The sequence below is a fragment of the Octopus sinensis genome, linkage group LG8, assembly GCF_006345805.1.
Source record: "Octopus sinensis linkage group LG8, ASM634580v1, whole genome shotgun sequence".
NCBI classification, from domain to species: domain Eukaryota; kingdom Metazoa; phylum Mollusca; class Cephalopoda; order Octopoda; family Octopodidae; genus Octopus; species Octopus sinensis.
Window position 1 is genome coordinate 876,624 of NC_043004.1, and position 25,434 is coordinate 902,057.

At 36.8% G+C, this 25,434-nt stretch overlaps 1 protein-coding gene across 3 annotated transcripts in view; it reads left to right on the plus strand.

The window, feature by feature from the left end:
• LOC115214944 (kelch-like ECH-associated protein 1) overlaps positions 1-16,758 on the plus strand; it is a 178,916-nt gene extending 162,158 nt beyond the window's left edge. For 2 of the 3 annotated variants that reach the window (XM_029784027.2, XM_029784028.2), the window contains 5 exons: positions 5,816-6,081; positions 11,136-12,175; positions 14,177-14,382; positions 15,238-15,414; positions 16,347-16,758. In XM_029784027.2, coding sequence (XP_029639887.1) covers positions 5,816-6,081; positions 11,136-12,175; positions 14,177-14,382; positions 15,238-15,414; positions 16,347-16,483 — 1,826 coding nt within the window. In that variant the 3' untranslated portion in view covers positions 16,484-16,758. The remainder of the gene's footprint in view (positions 1-5,815; positions 6,082-11,135; positions 12,176-14,176; positions 14,383-15,237; positions 15,415-16,346) is intronic. The other variant, XM_029784029.2, reaches the window with a different exon arrangement.
• The last annotated feature ends 8,676 nt before the right edge of the window (positions 16,759-25,434 follow it).

Genomic DNA, 25,434 nt, shown 5'->3' on the forward strand with positions numbered 1-25,434 from the left:
AATTAAAGCCACTACATCACCTTCATTCCACTTTTACTAATTTTTCAGTCTGCACTTGATGACATTTCCTCCCCACTTCTAATGGCATGTTTGGAAGTTGAAGTGGGTGTATATGTATGTTCTCAACACAGGAATTCTTAAATGATTTCCCAGCCTTTTATTTCATTTAATCTGTTAAGTAATTAATAGATAATGATTCATTCTACTTTTAATGTCTACTTTTCCATGCTTGCATGGGTTGGATGGAGTTTCATTGAGGCAGATTTCCTATGGTCAGATGCCCTTCCTGTTACCAACCCTCACTTGTTTTCCAAGAAAAGTAATCTTTTCCCATGGCCAAACATGTTTTTCACAGAAGACTGGAAATGAATGGCACTCGATATAACAGTGACAATCATTTACAACCATCATACAATATTCAGACAAAGAGATATACACACACATATATATATATATATATATATTTGATATATCAAAAAAAGAGATTGGAAAACTTTTTGGCAGTATTTATTCACCATTACACATGTTTCATCTACTATTAGGAGTTACAAAATTTAACATGTAGTAGAAAAACATGCAAGATACTTCCTATTAGAAATTCTTCAGACAGAGAACCAAATTATACCTATGTATAGTTAATCCAAACATGAACAAAGAGAAAACACAACAACGTGAGGACATGGAACAAGTATAGTGTTATTGGACGCTCAGGAAAGGAAAGAAAGAAGGATTTAAAGAAGGATTTAATGTTTCGAGTGGAGCTCTTCATCAGAAATATAGAAAAAGGAAAGGTCCAAGGAAGGGAAGATGGAGAAAGAAAATCGCCAATGATAATACAATATTATTTGAATCTCTGTTTGAAGAATTTGTAATAGACGTCTTACATGTTTCTACTACATTTACAATTCTGTAATTCCAATTAGTGTATGAAACATGTGTAAAGGTGAACAAATATTGCCAAAATCATTTTCCAATCTTCTGTTTTGATATTATTTCTCTGCAGAAAAATATTTCACTGTATTTTCAACTCTTATGCCTGCCTCGCACAAATGTAACATCTACATATGGATTTGAAACAATGAAATAAGCAGATATGTGTTTTAAGAGGACACACCTTGGAGTTTAACCCTATCTACATAATACACACAGGCATATATATAGTACACACACAACAGGCTTCTTTCAGTTTCTTTCTACCAGATCCACTCTCTAGGCTTTGGTGAGACTGGGGCTATAGTATAAGATACTTGCCCAAGGGGCTACACAGTCATGCCCCATTAACTGGAGCTAGTTTGTTTGATTTCACCCTTCTGGGCAGTGCCCCAGCATGGCCATAGTCCAGTTTGTTACGTTTCCATTATCCCATAAGAAATATTAAACCTTTAGCATTTTAACCGGCCATATCAGGACCACATTTTTTTTATTGTTTTAAATAATATCAAAACAGAAGATTGGAAAATGATTTTGGCAATATTTGTTCACCTTTACACATGTTTCATACACTAATAGGAATTACAGAATTGTAAATGTAGTAGAAACATGTAAGACGTCTATTACAAATTCTTCAAACAGAGATTCAAATAATATTGTATTATCATTGGCGATTTTCTTTCTCCATCTTCCCTTCCTTGGACCTTTCCTTCTTTTATATTTCTGATGAAGAGCTCCACTCAAAACATTAAATCCTCCTTCTTTCTTTCCTTTCCTGAGCATCCAATAACACTATACTTGTTCCATGTCCTCACGTTGTTGTGTTTTCTCTTGATCAAGCCTCTCAGACCTACTCTACAATGTCGTTTTAAAAATAAACTGTCACATCATTGAAATCTCAATGCTGCAAGATAATGCATCATTAATTCAAAATAATGTAAACACCAAATGTTAAATGGTTAATTTAGTTTAGTTCTAATTCCTTTTGTAAAATGGAGCAGGGATTGTGAGATATGTGGAAAAAGGAAACCAATTGACATATTGAGGAGTGTCAGCCTGTCTCATCAGCCTGTCCTTCTGGCTTTCATTAGAACATATTAAAGAGAGATAAGAATTGGAATTAAGGTTGAGTTGGGGGTGGTTTCTTTTTCTGTTTTAATACTTTATTTTCTGACTAATGTCACAAACTGGTGCTATTGTCAGAACTCCATAGTCACTGCTTTTGGTTAGTCTCATTCATTGTTCCTTCCTCAAAAATGTGTTTTAAAGGAATTATTATTTTTATTATTATGCTCATTGCTAAGATATGATGTTTATTGTTTTTCTTTTTGTTATTTTGTTATATTTTTCTGTATGTTTTGATACTCCATTGATAGATGTCTGGAAAGAGATAAGATTTATTCAAATTTTAAAAAAATGATTAACGAAAGTTGAAAGAATAGAGCTACAAAAAGAAATCCATAAAAAAACTATGATAAAAATATTTTTTTGTGTTAATTCAGATAATATTGGGAAAGATTAAAATAAATTAAAAAATAAAAACAAATTAATTTATTTGAAAATCCACTAATAAGGATTTCAAATTTTGGCACAAGGCCAGCAATTTTGAGGCGAGGGAGTAAGTTGATTACATCAACCCCATTGCTTATCCGGTACTTATTTTGTTCTTTTCTACCCTAGGACAAGGCCCAAAAGTTTTGGGGAGAGGGCCAGTCAATTAGATCAACTCCAGTATGCAACTAGTACTCAATTTATCGACCCTGAAAGGATAAGTCAACTTTGGCGCAATTTGAACTCAGAATGTATAGACAGACAAAATATCACTAAGCATTTCGCCCGGCGTGCTAACGTTTCTGCCAGTTCACCGCCTTAAATAATTATTCTTTTCTACTCTAGGCACAAGGCCCGAAATTTTTGGGGAGTGGTGGTGGTGGTAGTAGGGAGTGGGTGGCAGTTGATTAGATTGACCCCAGTATGCAACTGGTACTTAATTTATCAACCCTGAAAGGATGAAAGGCAAAGTCGACCTCGGTGCTATTTGAACTCAGAATGGAAAGACAGACGAAATACCGCTAAGCATTTCGCCTGCCATGCAAGCGTTTCTGCCAGCTCGCTGCCTTTTGGTTCTTATTTTATTGACCCTAAAAGGATAAAAGACAAAATCAATCCCAGTGATATTTGAACTCACTACGTATGGTCAGAGGAAATGCTGCTAACCATTGTGTGGTAAAGATTCTGCCAGCTTGTCGCATGGCACCTCCATAATAACTATGTGATGGATCTGTCAACCCTCTCAGTAGGGGCTGAATCACTGAATTCTTTAGGTTGCTAGTGTGGTTAGTGAAACCACACTAGCAACCTACATCAATAAATTAAAAATGAACAATATAGAATTCAGTCTGAATCGGTCTATAAGGGAAGCCACACCATTTAATAAACACACAAAGAATTATATTTCGTTTTTGGATTTGGTTTGCAAGACTCTTTTAGATGAGTTTGTGTGTTGCAAGACGCAACGAAAATTTTATGACAATAAAAATAAGAAAAAAGTGGAAATGGTACCGGTGAGTGTGTTACATAATAAGGCACAAAAAGAAAATGATTCTCTCCAGACACAACAGAACACAAAGAATTGCAATTTATATACAAAGGAGGTGATCCACATAATCTGAACCAACAAAAATAGTTTACTTAATAAGATATCTGATGTTATAATTACCTATAGACACAAATATCTTTCAACTTTTAAAATTTTCACCAAAAATAATTAAGCTTTAGGATCTTAATCTAGCCATCCTTTATATTATGGACTCTTCTAAAATATATTATATTATATACAGCGTCGTAATGCACTTTAGCCTGCAACATCAGCTTGAAGAGAATGGTCCGATTAAACATTCAGTTTTAAAAACCATCTATATTTCAAAGTTTTAATTTTGTAAATCTATTAACTCTGATGAGAGAAATATAGAGAATTGCTATGGTGGGAGTTAGCTCACCCATAGCAACCGATATCTTTTTGAAACGGCTGTAAGATTTTATACCTGTTCAGGATTCTTTATACTCGCTTTTTTATCTACCGTCTTCATTGATTCAAATTCGAATATTCGGTCTTCGCAGATATATTTATGGATTTATATATTTATATTTTTATATATTTATTAATTTTCATGTATATGTATGTATTTGTAAATTCTTAGAAATTTCATATCTCATATGATTGAATGCATTTATGTATGTATATTGTATACCATGGAGAATTTCATTAATATGGATTGAATGAATATATCCATTGACCTTTAAATTTGTTTCCCACCTTCTTGATTTTATATGCACATTATTGAATTGTTTAATAGAGGTTTTTCTCTAAATTATATACATATATTATATATTGTGATATTTGATTTAAAATTGTTAAATTGAATTTTTCCCTGTAAGTTTTGGAATTATATTCCCTACTATTATATATATGTGTGTGTGTATGTGTGTATTATATATATATGTATGTGTGTGTGTATATATATGTGTGTGTGTATATATTTGTGTGTGTGTATATATATATATATGTGTGTGTGTATATATATATATATATATATGTGTGTATGTGTATATATATATATATGATGAGCTTCTTTCAGTGGATTTGGTTGAGAGAAACTAAAAGAAGTTTGTCATATAATGTGCGTCTGTGTTTGTCTTGACAACTGGTGTTGGTGTGTTTATGTCCCCATAACTAAGCAGTTTGGCAAAAGAAATTGATAGAATAAGTATCAGCAATTCATTCAAATAAAAAACTTCTCCAAGGCACTGCCCCAGCATGGCCACAGTCTAATGTCTGAAACAAGTAAAAGAGATAAGGTTGCTTGTATCAATTATCTTGCTGGAGTCATTAAAATAAATACGAGTCAAATTTAGGAACTACCATGCCGGTGGCACGTAAAAAGCACCATTTGAACATGGTCAATGCCAGTGCCGCCTGACTTGCGCCTGTGCCAGTGGCACGTAAAAAGCACTGTTCAAGTGTGGTCGATGCCAGTGCCGCCTGACTGGCCCCTCTGCTGGTGGCACATAAAAGGCACCATTTGAATGTGGTCGATGCCAGTGCCGCCTGACTCACTTCTTTGCTGGTGGCACGTAAAAAGCACTGTTCGAGTGTGGTTGATGCCAGTGTCGCCTGACTGGCTCCTGTGCTGGTGGCACATAAAAAGCACCATTTGAATGTGGTCAATGCCAGTACCGCCTGACTCACTTCTGTGCTGGTGGCATGTAGAAAGTACTCACTACACTCTTGGAGTGTTGGGATGGGCATCCAGCTGTAGAAACTTTACCAGATGAGATTGGAACTTGGTGCAGCCTTCCGGCTTGCCTGTCCTCAGTCAAACCATCCAACCCATGCCAGCATGGAAAGTGGATGATAAACGACAATGATGATGATGATGATGATGATTTGATCGGCCGATTTCTCATGTTCTTTGTCCCATTGTTTTCCAAACCCTTTGCTGATTTTAGGTGATGCATACATAATGTTAATTGTTAGCATAAACAGATTTTGTTGTTTAACTCCAGGTCAGCTCTGATCAAGCAAAACCCATGGTCAGAAGCATTGCAGCTGTGACGATTACATTTTTAAAATACTTCCTCTTTAAAATGTTAAGATTTAAATATTTGGCTGTTATTTCTAGCATAATACATGACCATATAGAAGCTCCATCATTGAGGCTGTCTCTGTTTATGTAACTTAGTAACCGTATATGTTGTTATTAATGATGCTGTTAGTAGCTATGGACTTTAAAGAGTTAAAATAGAATTCTTTTTTTTTCTTTTTTGATTTTCTTTTTGTTTTGTTTTAATTGAAACCCATTTTTTTTCTACTTTTCTAAATTAGATCGTTCTGACTGCCAACTGCCTCAGAACAGTGTGGATTGCATTGATAATGTTACCATGGCAGCGAACACCGCGATCAAAGGGCAGATTGGAATGTTCCAGTCATGCTATCGACCAAAACCTGTTTCCAGTGAGAAACCATCAGATGGCAGCATGCACTTCAGTATCATTCGACATCCAAAAGAATTACTCGATGTTATGAATATATTATGGCACTCAAGGAAACTTTGTGATGTGACGTTCAAAGTTGGTGAAGAATCCTTCCAGGTTTGTAGGATTTTTGTAAAATACTTAGGTCAATGTCCTCATTTGAATTTAATATTACATGTCTGAAATAATTCCATTGTCTGTGAATAGAAATATATTCAATTGTAATATAATCTTGACTGATTGTGAAAAAAGTCACTCTCCAGTGCAGTCTAACCTTTCAGTCACAGATATGCTGTATCGGCATTGTGCCCTTCATTCCTATTTTTTCTCTCACTCTCTCTCTCTCATTCTTTAGTCACTCTTTCTCTCTCATTGCTATAATGGACTCTACATCCCAGAGCTTGTTTAGTTGTATAACATCTCCACCCAAGTCTACACAACACTCATCTCTTTTCTGTTTATCATTTCTGTAGAGTATCACTTTCCTCCTGGCTCTGCACTAACCTCCGACTCAAATTCTCTCTTTTCTCTCAAGTTTTTCCTTTGGTAATATTGACTTAGTTGTTCAAGAAAAAACATTGATTTCAGTTGTTTTGTGAAAGGCATTGGTGCAGCTCTCTTCTCTCAAATGAGCCATTAATAATAATAATAATAATAATAATAATAATAATAATTGTATTAGCATGCCAGTAAAGGTCACAGAAAATGAGAAAGCAACCATACTAAGGGTTATGCCAATACACACAGATAGAGAAATTAAGGCCAATTGGCCAGATATAGTTTTCAGAGATTATGAAGAAAAAAAAAATGCTTTCTAATTGATGTATCAATACCAACAGATGACAGTGTTTCTCTAAAAGAAATGGAGAAACTTTCAAAATACAAAGACCTGGAAATAGAGGTAACTCGAATGTGGAGTCTAAAAACAGAAGCAGTACTTGTAATTGGTGCATGAGGTATGATAAAAAAAATATTCAGACAAATACGTAGCAAAAACACCAGGACTAACAAGAATATATAACATACAGAAAATAGCACCACTAGGTACTGCACAGATCCTATGTGAAACACTTTCAATACAGTAACCATAAGAGCATCACAGCAAACCATAGCACTTAACCAAGGCACACAGAGCTGTGCTTGGTAGTGCAGTGAAAGCATGTTATAAAAATAAGACTACTAAATGATAATAATGTTAATGGTAAAACAAAATCAGTCTAGTTTACAAATATGTCCATTTATCTATTTCAAATGAATTTTGGAAATCAAAATATCTAGTTTGTTATCGTTAATAAAGCTGAGGTGAGCTCTGATTCAGTATATCTATGATTAAAAGTATTAAAGCTGTAATCACATCCAGCCTTTTAATTTTTGCTGTATGATGTGCCCAGGACTACATTATCTTGTCTACACTAACATCTTTAATTTCTTGAGACAGTAAAGTGGCAGTTGATGGTGGGGTATTATTGTTTAGTTTGTTCTAACAGACTGTACAACCTTTAGGTGTCCACTGTTTGGCATATCAAATCGCATCAAGGAGGCAAATGTGAATAAGAGGAGGAAATACACTGAGTTATATAACGGGGCTGTGTGAAAGCAATGAGTGGCAAGTGTGATCTTATGCAGGTGGATTGTAGAGGGTTTGCAGGCCAGTCCCATGCAGAACTTACAATATGCTTGGCTGCATGGGTCACTAGGCAGAAGGGCATCAAGCTGGCTGTGGATCAGAATGGTGTGAGCCCTGGAAAGGGCAAGGCAACCTGGTGAACTCAAATTGGGGATTGATCAATCCCCAACTGGATCATATGGTTGATGATATCAGATGCTGAAAAAACCTGAAACACCTAATGGCCCCAGGAAATATCATTGATAATGTGACTAGGTGCATCACAGGATCATCACCTTCATCATCATCATTTAATGTCTGTTTTCCATTCTAGCATGGATTGGACAGTTTGACAGAAGTTGGCAAGGCCAGGAACTGTACTCGGTTCTGGTATGTTTTCTACAGCTGGATGCCCTTCCTTTTGTCAACCACTCCATAGTGTGTACTGGGTGCTTTGTAAAGTGGATAACATTAGGAAGGGCCATAGACCTCCGTCTTTGGCATTTTTCATTAGTTTTTGCTCTCACATCTGAGGTGTTATGGAATAAATAGTCACCCTCCCTATATTCCAAACTGACACAGACACAGCAACTGTTTCAGTTGTTTGCTATTTGTTCACTGTATATATGCATTTGAACATAGCTGAGGCTTAGTTGAAGTGGTCACAGCTGGCTTCATCATTCTTCTTGTTGTTTAGTCCACGTGAAGCTCTTATTGATTTCTCATGTAATCAAAGTTGTTCCTGTTGTGACCATCCAGTCTTTCTCTATATTTAGGACCACATCAATAACTACTGTTTCTATTTTCCCCATCAATTGCTAACAGTTTTATATTGAGTTGGACACTGTATCATCATTCTTCTTGGGGGTGGTTGTTCTGTACTCTAGGTCAGCTGTGATGAGGAGATCGAGTTGGGTGTGATTTAAAAGAGATTTATCTTCTATTTCCAAAAGACCACATTGACACAGTTCTTATGGCCGTTGTCAGTCCAGCAGCAGTGGTGAGATGCTTCAAGTCACAGCTGATGTTGTTGTCTATACTGTATTTGGAAAACTTTCTTTGGCCACCTGCCCTCAATGTTCAACTAATCTAGGTGACTGGCCTGTTACCCTAGAATTGCCATCTACCAAATTCCTTCACAAGGCATTTGTCAACCCAGAGCTTTAGCAGATGATGTTTGCCCAGGGTGCCACACTGAGATGTAACCTGAAATCACACAGTTGCTAAGCAAGCATCTTAACTACACAGCCATGCTTGTGCATGCAAGTGTGCACACGTAAATGTGTGTGTGTGTGCATGGTCTTACACAGAAATAATCTTCTGTTGACTTTATATTGCAGTTGGTGAGCAGGTTTCTAATCACCATTCTCTGGTCTGTTACATTTCTAATAGTGGCAATGATGAAGTTCCTGTAACTTGATGCTGCATGCATGCCAAAGGACTTTGTTCATGATTCATTGGAAGTTCAGATTTCTCATTGACGTTTATACCTTCAGCAGACATTCATTGGCAAAAAAACACACACACACACACACACACACACAAAACTCAGCATAATCTAAAATACCCAAAACATGTATAATGTAGATAACGATTATTTGTTTAAATAAATAATAATAATAATAATAATAATAATAAGGAAATTATTGTATACAGTGCTCAGGTGCACCACAGCTTGTCAAAAGTGCATATAAAGCATATGCAGTAATGTACAAATGTCTGGGAAGTGAACAGTGTATGAGTCAGATACATGCTTGCGTGTGTATGGAGGGAAGAAAATCAGGTGTAGTGTTGGCGAATCTCAGGAAGCATGGAAGTTTTGAAGGATGCAGTGCTCCGACAACTAACAACTGATGCTGGCAGTTTGTTCCATGCTTCAGCAACTTTTAGTGTGAAAAAGTGTTTCCGAAAGTCATGGGAGCTGTGCTGTTTTCTGACTCTGTAAACATGTCCACGGGTGTTAGACAGGTGGAGTTTGAAAAGGTGCTCAGAGTTATTGTTAGTAAGATGGTTAATAATTTTATGGGTGTCTGCTTAGTCAGCTACCAGACATCGGAGTTTCAATGTATCCATGCCCAGGGAAGTAAGGCGTTCAGAATATGGTAAATGCCTGATGGAGGGTATTCTCTTGAAGCCCTTCACTGTGAATGTTGTGGATAAATTATATGGCAGGCTTCTGTACAGATTCTTTCTGCCAAATTCCACATCGGTGTTGTTTCCTCATAGTTCAGTGATTAAATAAGACTTCTGTGCTAACCTGGAGAAACACTTAATACAGTAATCACAATTATCCACAGAGTATAACCCTTTTCTTACCACATTTCCTTTGAAATACACTTCAACTTATGCCAACACAGTAAACAAATGTTAAAACAATGAAATGAATAAACTGTTTCATTTAAGTTTTAAAATAAGGAAGAATTTAGTAAAGTATATTGTGTCATTATTAAACTGGTGTTTAGAGCATAAATTAACAAGAAATTTTGATGGAAGATTTTAATCTAAACCATTTTGAAATATGAAATTTGTGCCATAGAGGCAGTGGTGATCTCAGGCAGTTTGGTATCAAAAGTGTGAAGTCTCTTTGCTGATAAAACGACAGAAGTGTTCCCAGGGTTGTATGAAACTGAGACAATGCAGTGGTTTTATCTGCAGGATGTTTCTATCTTTTATTCTGGCATAATGTATCTAGAAATACATTATCCAATGTGCCATCCTTAATCTTTTAAGATGGTAGACTGTGATTTGTGGGATTACAGAAGTGGCAAGACCAGGGACAATGGCAATAGCAGGGTTTTGTTCCTTAATGTCTCAACAACCAATCAGAGACCAACCTGTCCATCCAACCAACCAACCAATCAGAAACCTGCTTACCCAACTTACCTAACCAGCCATTTCAAACCCACTCACATAATCCAACTGATGCTCAGTTATTAGTCAAAACTTCTTGGACATTCTACAATCTCCATGCAGCACATTCCTCTCAGTGGGTGTATGATTTGATTTTTGTTAAAATATTTTACTCATTGTCCAAGTTCACTGTTGTACTTTGGTTAATAAAACCTAAGAGGATTAAAACAATATTTGGCTAATGAAATATTACTTAACAAAAAGCATATATTTTTAATTCCGTTTTTGGATTTGGTTTGCAAGATTCTTTATATGAGTTCGTATGTTGAAGCATATTCTGTTTTGTCTTGGGAGAGTAATTTTCTTTTTGTGCCTTATAATGTAACACACTCAACCGGTAAAGTTTCCACTTTTTTCTGATTTTTATTTTCCTAAAATTTTTGTTGCGTCTTGCAACCTTTTCTATAATTTTGACTCTGTCCATTATTTACACTGCATTAATGAAGTGGAGCTGTCGGGTAGCTACCTTAATTTTCAGACAGCAGAACATTGTGTTTCTCAATGTCTTGCTAGCTTGGCTAAAGCTTATAATATTCCGTTTTTGGATTTGGTTTGCACAATTCTTTATATGAGTTTGTGTGTTGAAGCACATATATTTTTAAAGGATACAGTTTAAATTTTTTATTTACACCTTTCATTTTCCTTTCTTTTCCAGGCCCACAAAATAGTGTTAGCTGCTGCCAGTCCATATTTTCGTGCCATGTTCACTGGTGGAATGAAAGAGGAAGATATGACCGAGATTCCTTTGCACTGCATATCCCCATGCATACTTGGTATTCTTATCAATTTCGCCTACACCTCTGAAATCCAAATCAACGAGATGAATGTTTGCCAGTTGCTGCCAGCTGCTACTATGTTTCAGATCACACGCATCGTCGAAGCTTGCACGGTGTTTCTCGAGCAACAGCTGGACCCTAGTAACTGCATCGGTATTGCAGACTTTGCCAGTGAACATGGCTGTATGGACCTGTACAGTAAGGCAGGGGAATACATCTACCAGAACTTTTGTAAAGTAAGCAAATGTGAAGAATTTCTGATGCTTTCTCCGTGTCGATTGGTCAGCCTGATCAAACACGATGAGCTAAATGTTGCCTGTGAGTCCGAAGTGTTTAATGCTGTCATTCGTTGGGTGGAGAACGACTCTGAGAAACGTCTTAGTAAGTTGGAGAGTTTACTTGGAGCTGTACGGTGCCATTTCCTTTCACCAAAGTTTTTGGAGAAACAGCTCAAGATGTGTAAATTGCTCAAGAAAAATCCACAATGCCAGAGTTATTTGGCACGCATTTTTGAAGAACTAAAACTCCACAAACAGATTCCTGAAGTTTGCCGCAAGCCTTGCAAACCGATGGTTATTTTCACAGCTGGAGGTTATCTCCGGCAATCTCTTAGTAACTTTGAATTCTTCAATTTAGAGACAAATGAGTGGCGGCGGTTGCCTGACCTGCCTGTACCACGTAGTGGGCTGAGTGCGTGTGTCGTGAAGGGTATTCTTTATGTTGTTGGTGGACGGAACAACTCACCTGATGGTAATATGGATTCGGCTTCCTTGGACATGTATGACCCGTATCGGAATATGTGGAGACCTTGTGCACAGATGTCTGTGCCAAGAAATCGAGTTGGTGTTGGGACAATTGATAATATGATTTATGCTATTGGAGGTTCACATGGATCTCAACACCATGAAATTGCTGAAAGGTAACTTATTTTAATTTCTTATAATTCTTCTGCTTATCTATCAATTTATTAAATTTTTTTTTAATGATATACAGGTGCATACATGGCTATGTGGTTAAGAAGCTTGCTTTGCAACCAAAAGTTTTTTGGTTTAGTCCTGGCAAGAGTCTTCTACTATAGCCTGAAGCTGATCTGTACTTTTTGAATAAATTTGGTTGACAGAAACTGTGTGGAAGCCTGTCGAATATATATTATGCGTGCATGCATGTGTGTCTTTGTGTTTGATCCTGCTACCACCACTTAATAATCTGTATTTGCATTAGGGCCAGCTCAAGGTACCAGAAACTTGGGCAGTCACCTGAGACGCTATATGCTAAGGGGCGCCAAGGAGGGCATGACGAAGACAAGGAAGTTTCCACAACCATCAGCTTGTACACACTGAAGTTCAGCTTGCCTGGGGCAGCATCAACCTTAAGGCCAGCACTGATTTGCAACCCTATAATACGAAAGAAGGGTGGGATGCTGAGCACATTCTTGTAGTAGAAGAGCTACGTGGTTTCTCACATTTTAGAAGTGAGGATGGGAACAATCAGTAGGAGCTAAAAATAGATAATATAATGGTGATGAGGTTTTCAGGTGGTTATTCAAGGTACAAAGTGAGTAGAATTGAGTGGGGCTGGGCTCATTCTGCAATTTAAGAGATGAGGAATTATGTCCATTATTTACATTTGAGGGATATTTGTCCTCATCTTGTTTGTTTTTAAAACACGACGTTTCAGCTGATATACCCTCCAGCCTTCATCAGATGTCTTGGGGAAATTTTGAACCTGGGTTCTCATTCCTTAGGTATTTTTCAATGTTATTATTATTATTCAGGTCACTGCTTGGAATCGAACTTGGAATCTTGGGGTTAGTAGCCTGCGCTCTTAACCCCAAGATTCTGAGTATGATTCCAGGCTGTGACCTGAATAATAATATCGAAAAATACTTTAGGAATGAGAACCCAGGTTTGAAATTTCCCCAAGACATCTGATGAAGGCTGGAGGGTATATCAGCCTAAACGTTGTGTTAACAACAAACAAGATGAGGACAAATATCCATCAAATGTAAATAATGTAAATAGCCGTATTATTCAGAGTCATGGGGCTGCTGTAAGGAGCTGCTGGTATAAGGATGCTATGTTATCCTCAGTAATGGTCAGTTGAAAGATTTACAAGATCTTCATCAGAAACAGTTTATGAATTGGTCTTGAATATATTGGGTTGGTACATAATTATTGCGGCTTTTTTTCAGCAAATTTTATTCAACAAAAACAATAACAATATTTAACAAAAACATCTTTAAGCGTCGTTCTCACCGCCTGCCAAGCAAATGGGAAGGAGTAATTGAAGTAGATGGTGAATATGCTCCAGAATAATCATTTTAAGATGTTTTTGTTGCATGTTGTTAATTTTTGCTGAATATAATTTGTTGAAAAAAGCCGCAATAATTATGCACCAATCCCATAGATCTAATTATTGGCGTCAGTGTCTCCATCAAGTCCATTCTTATCATTGCTGTGATTATTAGCATTGTCATTGACCGTATCTCTGGACCTATTGGTGTGTGTGTGCGTGCACATATTGATAATGAATGATGAGAACAGCAATTATATAACCACGTAACAACTTCATTAGCTTACAGCTGTTTCTGCTACTACAAGAAGCAATGCAGTTAGAGGTGAGTGCCTGTGCAACCTCTTATAAATTCCTCAGAGCCATTAAAATGAAGTGCGTGTTTATTTTTCAGAAAGCATTTAAATTCATAGACATGATTACATTTGGAACCGTATGTAATTCCTGTTCCCTTGTCATTAATTAATCAACATTATACTCCGTATTCTTGCCTAACATGTTTTACCCCAGAGCCTATTTGTAATGAGTTCTAAAAACTTGTTCTTGGTATCACTATGCCTAAATGAAATCGTGTGTGTGTGTTTACATGTATGATAATCTGTAACATTTCCTTTCATCTAATTTTCAGATATGATCCAGAAATAGATCGTTGGATATTAATTTCTCCTATGGAGACTAAACGGATTGGTGTTGGTGTAGGCGTTGTCAATCGGCTATTGTATGCGGTTGGTGGCTTTGATGGAAGGAATCGTCTGTGTAGTGTTGAATGCTATCATCCTGAGAGAGATGAATGGAAATTTGTGGCACCCATGAATACAGTACGAAGTGGTGCTGGTAAGTACAGAAGACATTAAATTATTTGGTGTCAAATGTTTTGTTGCAACAACTGTGAACTGATCACTGATAAAAAATAAATGTTTAAATGAAGTTTGTGCAGGTGCCACATAAAAAGTACCTGTGCTGGTGTCACATAAAAAGCATTTAGTTCACTCTGTAAAGTGGTTGGCATCAAGTAGGACATCCAGCCATAGAAACCAATGCCAAAAGAGATAATAGGATCCTAAGGAAGATGGGTTCTGAAAGGGGTCTCAGGGAGTAGCGTTCCAGCCTTCCTGAGCTAGTTTTCCACCACATTCCTTAAAAATTGTGGTAGAGGCCTTGGTCTCGGGACCACTCATGTCTAGAAACTGAGGTTGGGGGTAAGCAAGGGCACGCAACCCATAGAAAATCCAGCTCTAAAAAAGAATTATGATAGCAAAGGAGAATGGGCACCAGCCAGCCCAAAGTTTGGGGTGGGCTACACCTGCCTACCTTGGTTGTTATGGCATTGAGATAGACCCGGCCACCCCCATTAATGGGGACAAAATCTGGATTTAAAACACTGGATGATGATGATGATGGAGCAGCTTTCTGGCTTGCCAGCCCCAGTCAAAACCATCCAACCAATGCCAGCATGGAAAACGGACATTAGATGATGTTGATGATGTGTGTTTTTGACTGACTAAATTGTTTTAGTTTCGACATACAATTTCAGACCTGGCAAGTACACTTCTGAAAATTAAATTTAAATAATGTCAGTCATTACCAAAAATTGTAAATCTAATATTTTTCATAACTCTTTAAAAGCCATTTCTTCTGTGAGAAATTTTTGGTTAAGATATCTTTTTTTTTTTATTGTCTTTTGTTTAGGTGTGATTGGTATGGAACATTATATTTATGCTGTTGGAGGCTACGACAGCCACTCACAGCTACGTTCTGTGGAAAGATATTGCACTGAAACCAATGTCTGGGAATATGTTTCTTCTATGAATAGTCCGAGGAGTGCACTTAGCGTTGCTGTTGTTGGTGGGAGACTATTTGCACTTGGTAAGTATTTCTTAAACTACCGTAGAAATTGACTGTTGATTCAAATTTGATTATATTGCCAAGACTACCATTTACCAAAACAAGGAAATATTTAAGATAGTTTATATACAAATATTGGCAAAATACCTTTTTGGTATATACTCTTTTACTTGCTTCAGTCATTTGACTGTGGCCATGCTGGAGCACCGCCTTTAGTTGAGCAAATCGACCCCAGGACTTATTCTTTGTAAGCCCAGTACTTATTCTATTGGTCTCTATTGCTGAACTGCTAAGTTACAGGGATGTAAACACATCAGCATCGGTTGCCAAGTGATGTTGGGGGAACAAACACACACACATACATATGATGGGCTTCTTTCAGTTTCCGTCTACCAAATCCACTCACAAGGCTTTGGTCGGCCCGAGGCTATAGTAGAAGACACTTGCCCAAGGTGCCATGCAGTGGGACTGAACCCAGAACCATGTGGTTGGTAAGCAAGCTACTTACCACACTGCCACTCCTGCGCCTATATATAAAGAAATAAAAATAAAGTATGGACTATTAAGTGTCCAGTAAGGTTCTGTATTTGGCTGTTATGAACCTTTTTTATGTTCATTTCTATATTGTTTTAGGCAAGTTTCAATAACACAGTTTACATGAACATATTCATTTGTGAACAGCAATGAATGCAATTGGCAGCATTTGTCTATGTAATTGCTATAGATCAGTCTCTTGAAACACATGTATTTTATATAAAACATGGAATGCAGCCTTGTGTCTTGGCAGATCCTGCCAAACTGCCTAACCAATGCCAGCATGGAAAACCATGATGATGATGTTCAATAAATATTATATTCGAATCTGTGTGTGTGTTGAAACATTTGTATTTTTTCTGCCAAGTAATTTTTGCTTTCCATTTCTCATTTCCTTATCTCCTGTTTTCTTGTTCCAGGTGGATACGATGGAAATGATTTCCTTTCTTCTGTGGAATGTTATGATCCTGACACTAACTGTTGGACTAATGTGACAAACATGACCTGTGGACGGAGCGGTCATGGGGTGGCAGTAGGAGCTGAGCCGTGTTCATGACCCATACCATCCACCCCACCAACAAGAAAAGGGGTTCCCAAAATTCAAATAATGACTGCTGAATAGATATAGTTTGCAAATTATTATCAAAGAAACAAACATTGTGTTACTTCTGCTGTTTGTTAGAGGAGCCTCATAGAACTTCCATTCCTGCTGAACAAACGAAACTACATCCATGTCCATCTACCAGAATAATATAATATAATATTATATATATATATGCACATACATACGCACATACAAACACATAATCACACGTATGTATGTATATATATATATATATATGCATGTGTATATGTATATATATATATATGCATGTGTATATGTATATATATATATATATATATATATATATATATGCATGTATATATATATATATATATATATATAATATATATATGCATGTGTATATGTATATATATATATATGCATATGTATATGTATATATATATATATGCATGTATATATATATATATATATATATATATATGCATGTATGTATGTATATATATATATATGCATGTATGTATGTATATATATATATATGCATGTATGTATGTATATATATATATATACATGTATGTATGTGTGTGTATATATATATATATATATATATATATGTGTGGGAGTGGGCAACAGCAGGTATGGCGTTGCTTAATATGGGTGGAAAAAAAGATGAAAAGAACATTCCACTGATATTGAGCATCTGTATCCCTATTTTTGCCCACCCTTATCTGTATGTGTGTGTGTATATTTGGGGAAAGCTGATGATTCTCTTCGTTACTGCGACTTAATTTACCTATTATGCTGTTATTGTTCAGACAACGGAAATGTTTATCTTTTTCGTTGCTGAAATGATGATGACACTCAGGGGTTGACTCCCCGAGTTGTGATAGCAGGGATCATCAGCCCCTTCAGAGTAAATAACTTCCACAGCATTGCATCGAGTGCTCTCTCTCTCTCTCTCTTATTTGTAACCTCAAACATGCACGCATACCCATATATATATATTATATATGTATGTATATATGCGTGTATGGCCAGACCTTCTTGGTTGCCCACCTACTAATCCAGTTTCTTCTCTCTCCAACATCAAACATTTTCAGTATATTTACCTGTCAATTAGTGTCTGCTCAATCTCTACCTCCTCCTTTTTTTCTTTCTCTCTCTCCGTCTTTCCTCTCTTTTCTTCCTTCCTTCCTTTTCTCTCTTCCTTTCCCATCTCCCTCTCTTTCCATCCCTCTTCTCCCCCCCCCCCTCTTCCATAACTGCCTCCTGCTCAACCAATGCTTTACAACAAACAATTTCTCTGCTACCTAAACAAGTTTTAGTATATTTCTGTTTCTTTTATAGAAAACAAAACAAAGACTACATTAATTTCACTTTCACAAATAAAATGACTTTTTCTCTATCAATCTAAGAATATTTCTTAATACGGATATTCTTTAATATATTGTACATGCATGTCTGTGTGCACGCACACCTGCATATGTCTGTGTCTGTATGCACGCACACTTGCGTGTGTGTGCGTGCCTGTCTCTGTGTGTGTGTTGGTGTATTTGGGAGCAACACTGCTTTCAATGCGTGTAAATTTGAAAAGATAGTCACATGTTCAGTTGGTCAGATTGATAGCTTTCTAAACCACATCTGCACCCTTTTTAAATGTAACTGTTTCGGCTGATATTTGAAGTCTTGATATACATTGAATTTTAAAAGATTTTATTCAAAATTTGTGCCATCCAACTCTGTGTGTGCTGAGTCGGTCTGTTCAATGCCATTATAATAACAACTGTTACCAGTGCCTTCTCAGGTGATAAAGCTGGTTGTTGTATTTACTTTTGTTACTGACATGAATTTCATGCATGGCTAATCCCTCATTTTTTTTCTCCTGAACTTTTTTATGACTTTGTCAGAAGAATAAGATTAATGATTGGTTCTTTTTCAATCTCTGAGACAATAGAAAAGAAGTTATTTCTAAACCAAAGACCTGACCCAAATGCTTGCAACTGCACACATTCCGCTAAAAGCTGTGAAGGACCGGTGGCATTAATCTGGGTGATGCATTAATTCTGTCACCCAAGAACAGGAACTAATTTCAGTATAGTGAGGAACGGACAATATTTGGTGTTAATAATTATTAACACCATAATCTAATTATAATTAGATTATGACTCAGTTTTGATGTAAAGAAATAGAAGAAAAAGTATGATTAATATACAATGGAGTTTATACCATTTGTCCCCTAAATATTGCATCCTCTGCAATGGATGTTTATATTGCATTTGGATGCAGACCCACAGTGGTTCTTCAGGGAAATGCTTTATTACATTACATTAACACTGATCAAATTGCTTATGTTTTCTCTGTACATTCTACTAAGTATTTCTACTAACCACACTGATTTAGCAGAAGTGGACTGGATGATGTTACCCGACGTGCAGCTCCAAATTTACCTGTAGCAGTCCTACATCTAACTGTACACATGCAGGAAACTACCGAAGAAATGTACTAATACTTTAGAGAGGCTTAACTTTTCATTAATCAACTGGACTTATGAGCATCTTATCATATATGCATATGTATATATGTGTTTGTGTGAATGTATATATGAATATATATGTGTGCGTATGTATATATACATACATACACACAATATATTCATGAGTGTGTGTATATAAATTATCATTTTGTTTTTGACATTTATTTATTTATTCAAAACTGAATAGGTATTATGTTTATTCTCATTTCTCACTCTTTCTTTCTCATATATATATATATATATATATATATACACACACACACATATATACATACATACACACATGTATACATATATGTATACATACATATATATATATATGTGTGTCTGTATTTATCCCTATTTTTTTTTTACATGTAATAAAATATCCAAAAATATTTTTCATTTCAGAAAAAGAAAAAAAAAATTCAGTTTTGAAATTAGTTCTGTAATTGAAAATAAATTTCCTATCAAATTTTTTTTTAGGATGTCTGAAAAATTAATTCCTCTTCAGTACTTAACTAATGAAAATGGCCTTTTACCTTTCAGTTCTGGTTGTTTGACTAGGTTTTACAATGTCCGCCCTTGCGGACATGTTTAACTTTAGTTACTCTTTAGTTATTGGATATTTTTGTTTCAAATATTTCAAATAAGGTCAGCAGTTTTGGGGTAGGGGATAGTTGATTTCATTGACCCCCCCAGGGTACTCATTTTGACCCTTAAAGGGTGAAAGACAAAGTTGACTGCATTTTGTCCCGTCTACTATTGATTCTACCAGTTTGCTGCCTTATGACCATAAATTAAATATCAGTTTCAAATTTTGGCACAAGACCAGCAATTCTGAGATGCAGAAAAATTGGTTATATTAATCCCAGTGCCCAACTGGTACTTGTTTTTACTGACCTCAAAAGGATGAAAGACAAGCCAACCTTGGCAGAATTTGAACTCTGATTGTAGTGATGAGTGAGATCCTGCTGCTAACGAGCCAGCTCGCCCACCTAAAGTATTAATATTAGGGAGTGAGCTGGCAGAATCGATAGCAGACCAGACGAAATGCTTAGCAGCATTTCATCCCCTTTTACATTTTGGGTTCAAATTCCATTGAGGTCAACCTTGCTTTTCATCCTTTCGGTAAAACAAGTATTAGTTGAGCTGTGGGGTCGATGTAATCGACTTAACCCCTTCCCCCAAGTTTCTGGCCTTGTGCAAACATTTGAAATCAATATTAGGAAATACTGAATGGGTTAAAGATCAAGATCATGTTCCACTTGATTGAAATTTGTTACTGAATTCATTTTTGAATTTGCCAGAAAATGGAAATGAACATTGTCTTGTAGCTTGGTCATTCATTGTTCATCCATTTCCTTCACCTGCTATCTTTAGGAGGGTCCTGGCAGTGGTTGGAGTGTATAGTCCTCAGGTCCCTCCTCTATAGGGTTATATCAGAAACAACCATCATTACCGTTTCCTGTTGGATTCCCAAGCCTGACCAACTAAGACTATGAATATCATCCAACCATCTCATTCTTGGTTGACCCCCAAGGTCTCCTGCCATTTGGTACAGCTTGAAGAATCTGTCTTGCAATTCTTTCATGCAACATTCTAATTACATGGCCGTAGTACCAGAGCTGAGAAATTCTTTCAAAAGACAAAATAATTGTTGTCTCTGATTTGAATTGAAGACATGACTCTACATTCCTGAAAGAACACCACTTTTTTCACAGTTTTTATTCTTCCAGTTGAGCTGTGGTATTTCTATTGTAACAGTTCTTGTTTCATTACAGACTAGCCATGTTGTGAATAATTATTCTTAATGTTTTTATTACTAGCAATAAGAAACCAACAGTGGTGGTATGTAATCATCATCAACATCATTTAATGTATTGGATTGGACAGTTTGACAGGAGTTGGCAAGGCTGAAGAGATGCATCAGGCTGTAATTGTTTGCTTCAGCATAGTTTCCAAGGCTGGATATCCTTCCTAATGCCAACTACTTTACTGAGAGTACCAAGTGCTTTATGTGTGGCACCAGCACATGAGTCAGTAAGAGAGCCGCTATATGGTTACTCTTTCTACTAGATATATCATTCCAAATCACTTCAAACTGTCATCATCATCATCGTTTAACGTCTGCTTTCCATGCTAGCATGGGTTGGACGATTTTGACTGAGGGCTGGTGAATCAGATGGCTGCACCAGGCTCCAATCTTAATTTGGCAGAATTTCTACAGCTGGATGCCCTTCCTAATGCCAACCACTCCGAGAGTGTGTCTTAATAATTTAAAATATGAATCGGTGGATAATGTAATCCATGATACATTGTCTGACAAAAAGATGGATGGTCATGGAAGGAATGTATTGCTCATGAGTGTTTGAATAGAGCTGATGAAAAGCTTAACAACACAAGGAAGTTCATTATTGAAGTCGTTGAAGAATATAGATTCAGCCAAAGGTGAAATATAAGGAATTTGATTTTGTTGTTTTCTTCGTTTGTAAATAGAATGGGAATAGATTCTCTACTCACAAATCAGTTTAACTGAAAAGTCTGAGTCAAAAAAACAAAACACAAGAAAATAAATTAATTTCAATTTAGGCATCAAAAATGGTAACTGAAATCTGAAGTGTTGTGGAAAAGAAGTGACTAATGTTCTACAAGAGGTGGTAGAATATTTGCGTGTATATGCGTATGTGATTGTACATGAATATCATCATCGTTTAACGTCCGCTTTCCATGCTGGCATGGGTTGGATGGTTTGACTGAGGACTGGAGAGCCAGAAGGCTGCACCAAGCTCCAATGCGATCTGGCAAAGCTTCTACAGTTGGATGCCCTTTCTAACGCCAATTATTCCGAGAGTGTAGTGGGTGCTTTTACGTGCTACTGGTACATGGGCCAGTCAGGAAGTTCTGGCAATGACCACGATTGAATGTTATTTTTTACGTGCTGGTAAGGTGACGCTGGCACTGGTGGCTGGCAACGATCTATATATTTGATTTTATGTAACTGTGTAGCATGCAAGTGAGTCTGTATAGCAAGTGTCATGCATGTACGACACAACAAATCAAGTAACATTTGAAGTTGGAAAGTTAACAATTTATGCTCTCAGTATAGGATTGTGTGTTCTGTGAGTAGAATGTTATATTCTCTCAACAGCATGTCTATGATATTCTGTAGTTGAAGTTCATAGAAGGGGTTGTGGTTTCTTGCAGCACTGCATGTCAAAAAGGCTGCTAGTTGAAAAGTCTCATCACTAAGTTGTATCTGGTTCTTAGGCTGTGAGAGGCTGGTTGGCTGCTGTGTTACTGCTAAAGCAACATACTGATCAGTGATTGGTTGATGTGAATTCCATTAAATTAATTTGACTGTTGAATAAATCTGCTCGTGCTTGATCACATTGCTGGTATGGAATGTAGTTCAATTTTTATCAGGTGTACAAAGATGGTATAAAATCCATATAGATAGTACTGAAAGTGGTGGTTGCCAGTGCTGCCTGACTGGCTCCCATGCCAGTGGCACGTATAAAGCACCATTCAAGTGTGATCGATGCCAGTAACGCCTGACTGGCTCCTGTGCCAGTGGTAAGTAAAAAGCACCCATTACACTCTTGGAGTGGTTGGTGTTAGAAAGGGCATCCAGCTGTAGAAACTTTGCCAGATCAGACTGGAACCTGGTGCAGCCTTCTGGCTTGCCACCCCTGAGTCAAACTGTCCAACCCATGCTAGCATGGAAAGCAGATATTAAACGATGATGATGATGATGATGAAAAGTATTAGGGATGCTGAAAAGAATGTAGCAGCATTTCACTTAATAACTTCAAGTCAGCATAAAACACATCGTAAATATATTTATTCATTCAAAATATAATGGCCTTCGTTAGTAATAACGTTTCTCCACCTCAAAACTAGTTTTCCATTTCAGGTAAATCCGACTCTTCTAAAGAGAAAAATGTTTGGGGGACTGTTTCAACACTATCCCTTCTGAATGTTCTTCCATTGGTAAAGCATTGCAGTGACCCCTCCCCATCAACCAAAAAGTGAAAAATCTGATGGTGCTTGGTCTGGTGAGGTACATCTTCCTAGCCTAATGAATTTATCATTTCTTGGAATATCTTGTTGGATGCATTACTTTATTCTTGGACCACAGCTTCTGAGGTACTCCCCTTCTCTATACACTTTCCTAATCTACTTGAGATAATCTTGCACAGAGGATCAAGGCTTATTAAACCTTCGGGATAAGACTCAACACTTGCACCACCAGAATATACAGTACATACACGTACCATTGCACATGTTACATTGTTGTTCTTACAGAAGCTGTAAAGCATGCAATGTCGAATATGTACTCCACTTAACTCTTCATCTCTCAAAAATTATCAGAGTGCACACACACAACAAGTATCCACATTAACTATGCTGATTGGGTGGCAGCAAGGACACTTTTTATTGGCTTGTAAAATATCTGTGGCAGAGTATTTGCTAGAATATACGTTACTTTACAGTACCCCTAATCTTCTCTCTCTCTCTCTCTCTCTCTCTCTCTCTATATATATATATATATATATATAGAGATATATAGTACTACTAGCGCGAACAGTGGTCCCGGTGTGCGCACTCGCGCATCCGCACTAGTTAGTCGTAAGTAGTCTATATTACAACGACTTGCGCATATGTTTGTATTTCAAGGCTGAATACATATCAAAGAAAATTAAATAATATTTTTCGAACAAAGGAAATAAAACGCAAAGTAAATAATTTTTTAAACTAAGTAAATAAATTATTTTTATAAACAAACTAAGGTTAGGGTTAAAAAGTCTTAGGATCGACTACTTACGTCTAGCTAGCGCGGATGCGCGAGCCCGCGCACCGGGACCACTGTTCGCTAGTAGTACCTATATATATATATATACACATACATCATTCCATCGTCGATTAGTTGTCAATTATTTTCATCTTTCGTCAAGAAGTAAACAAGTCTTATTCTATGGAACGACATCGATGACATAATCTCTATAATACTTAAAATGTAATTCTGCTCCTGTACTATATCGTAAGTAAATCTTTAAGAACTCGTAATACACAGCCTTGTTTTCGTATCGGAGAAAGGTACATATAGAAGGACTTGAACCCACGGAGCTTTCCTACTAAGCTATTGATTTGAAAATATCAACAAAGATAGTTTACGAATATTATAAATGTTGTGTATAGTTAGAGCCATGGCCGTTGCAGAACAATAAAAGTAATATTAGATAAGAATCAGACTGGAATCGACTTCATTGTTGTGTTTAACCCCAGGTCAGACTTGATAGTTCATAGCAGTGGTACGTAGGCAGTCAGTCGAAAAAAAAAAAACTGTGATCAATAGATCGATAATTTTAGACCGGTGGATTCCCCCCCCCTTACCTGGCTGGCGACGTCCTCATGTGGTTGTTGCAAACTCTCTCAAAAGGGGACGACAAATATTAAGTGGGCGATGGGTGTTGAGAGGAATCACGATTTTTCGAAGAAATAAAATATTTAGATTATGTGCAATACTTATTATATCTTGAGCATGTAACTTTTTTTTATTATTTAACTAGCAGTATCGCCCGGCGTTGCTCAGGTTTGTAAGGGAAATAACTATAAAGCATTTTTAGAGAGTTATAGCCAAAAAATAGCAAAAAAATGGAAAAAAAATGATGGTAAATTTTTTTGAGAGTTAAAACAGGTGGAGTTGCGTCCCCTAGACGGTCTGTGGTTTGGGTTTCTCATTCTCGACCCCATGTCGAATTTATCGATTTTTTTCAGAACTGGGGGAACTTTTCAAAATTTTCGCTGCGTTAGTTTTGAATTATGACATTGGGCTATGTGTGTGTCAAGTTTCATCAGAATCGGTTGAAAGCCGTGGTCAGAGTGAGGGTACGAGAAAACAGACACACAGAAAACGCACAGACAAACTGCCGTTTATATAGAGAGAGATGTCAGGATTTAGAAAATGCAAAGCATATTACCAGTGAGCAAGAAAATTGATTGATGATGCCCCAAGACCCTACATATTTTCATTATATAAATCCCCACCTTTTTTTTAGTAATTTCATTAAAAAATTATCCGAGGAGCACTGGTCCACACAAAATCTAATAAGCGGCATACAGCAAATGGGATAGTTTGATATATATGTATAATATATATATATATATATATATATATGTGTGTGTGTGTGTGTGTATTGATAATAAATCACCTATCTGGTTAAAGTAATTTTTTCCTCTGTAAAACATGAAGAGGGTTGTTTGTAAACCGCCATTTAGTGTAAGAGAGGCGCTGTTCCAAGAAGGAGTGAGAATCGCATCTCTGAATATACCTTGCCCTCTACTTTCTCAGCTTACATATTGTGTGGAAGAGAAGTCTTGTAGTTGAAGAAGAAACTCTCATCAGTGACAAATTCAATACGAGACCTTA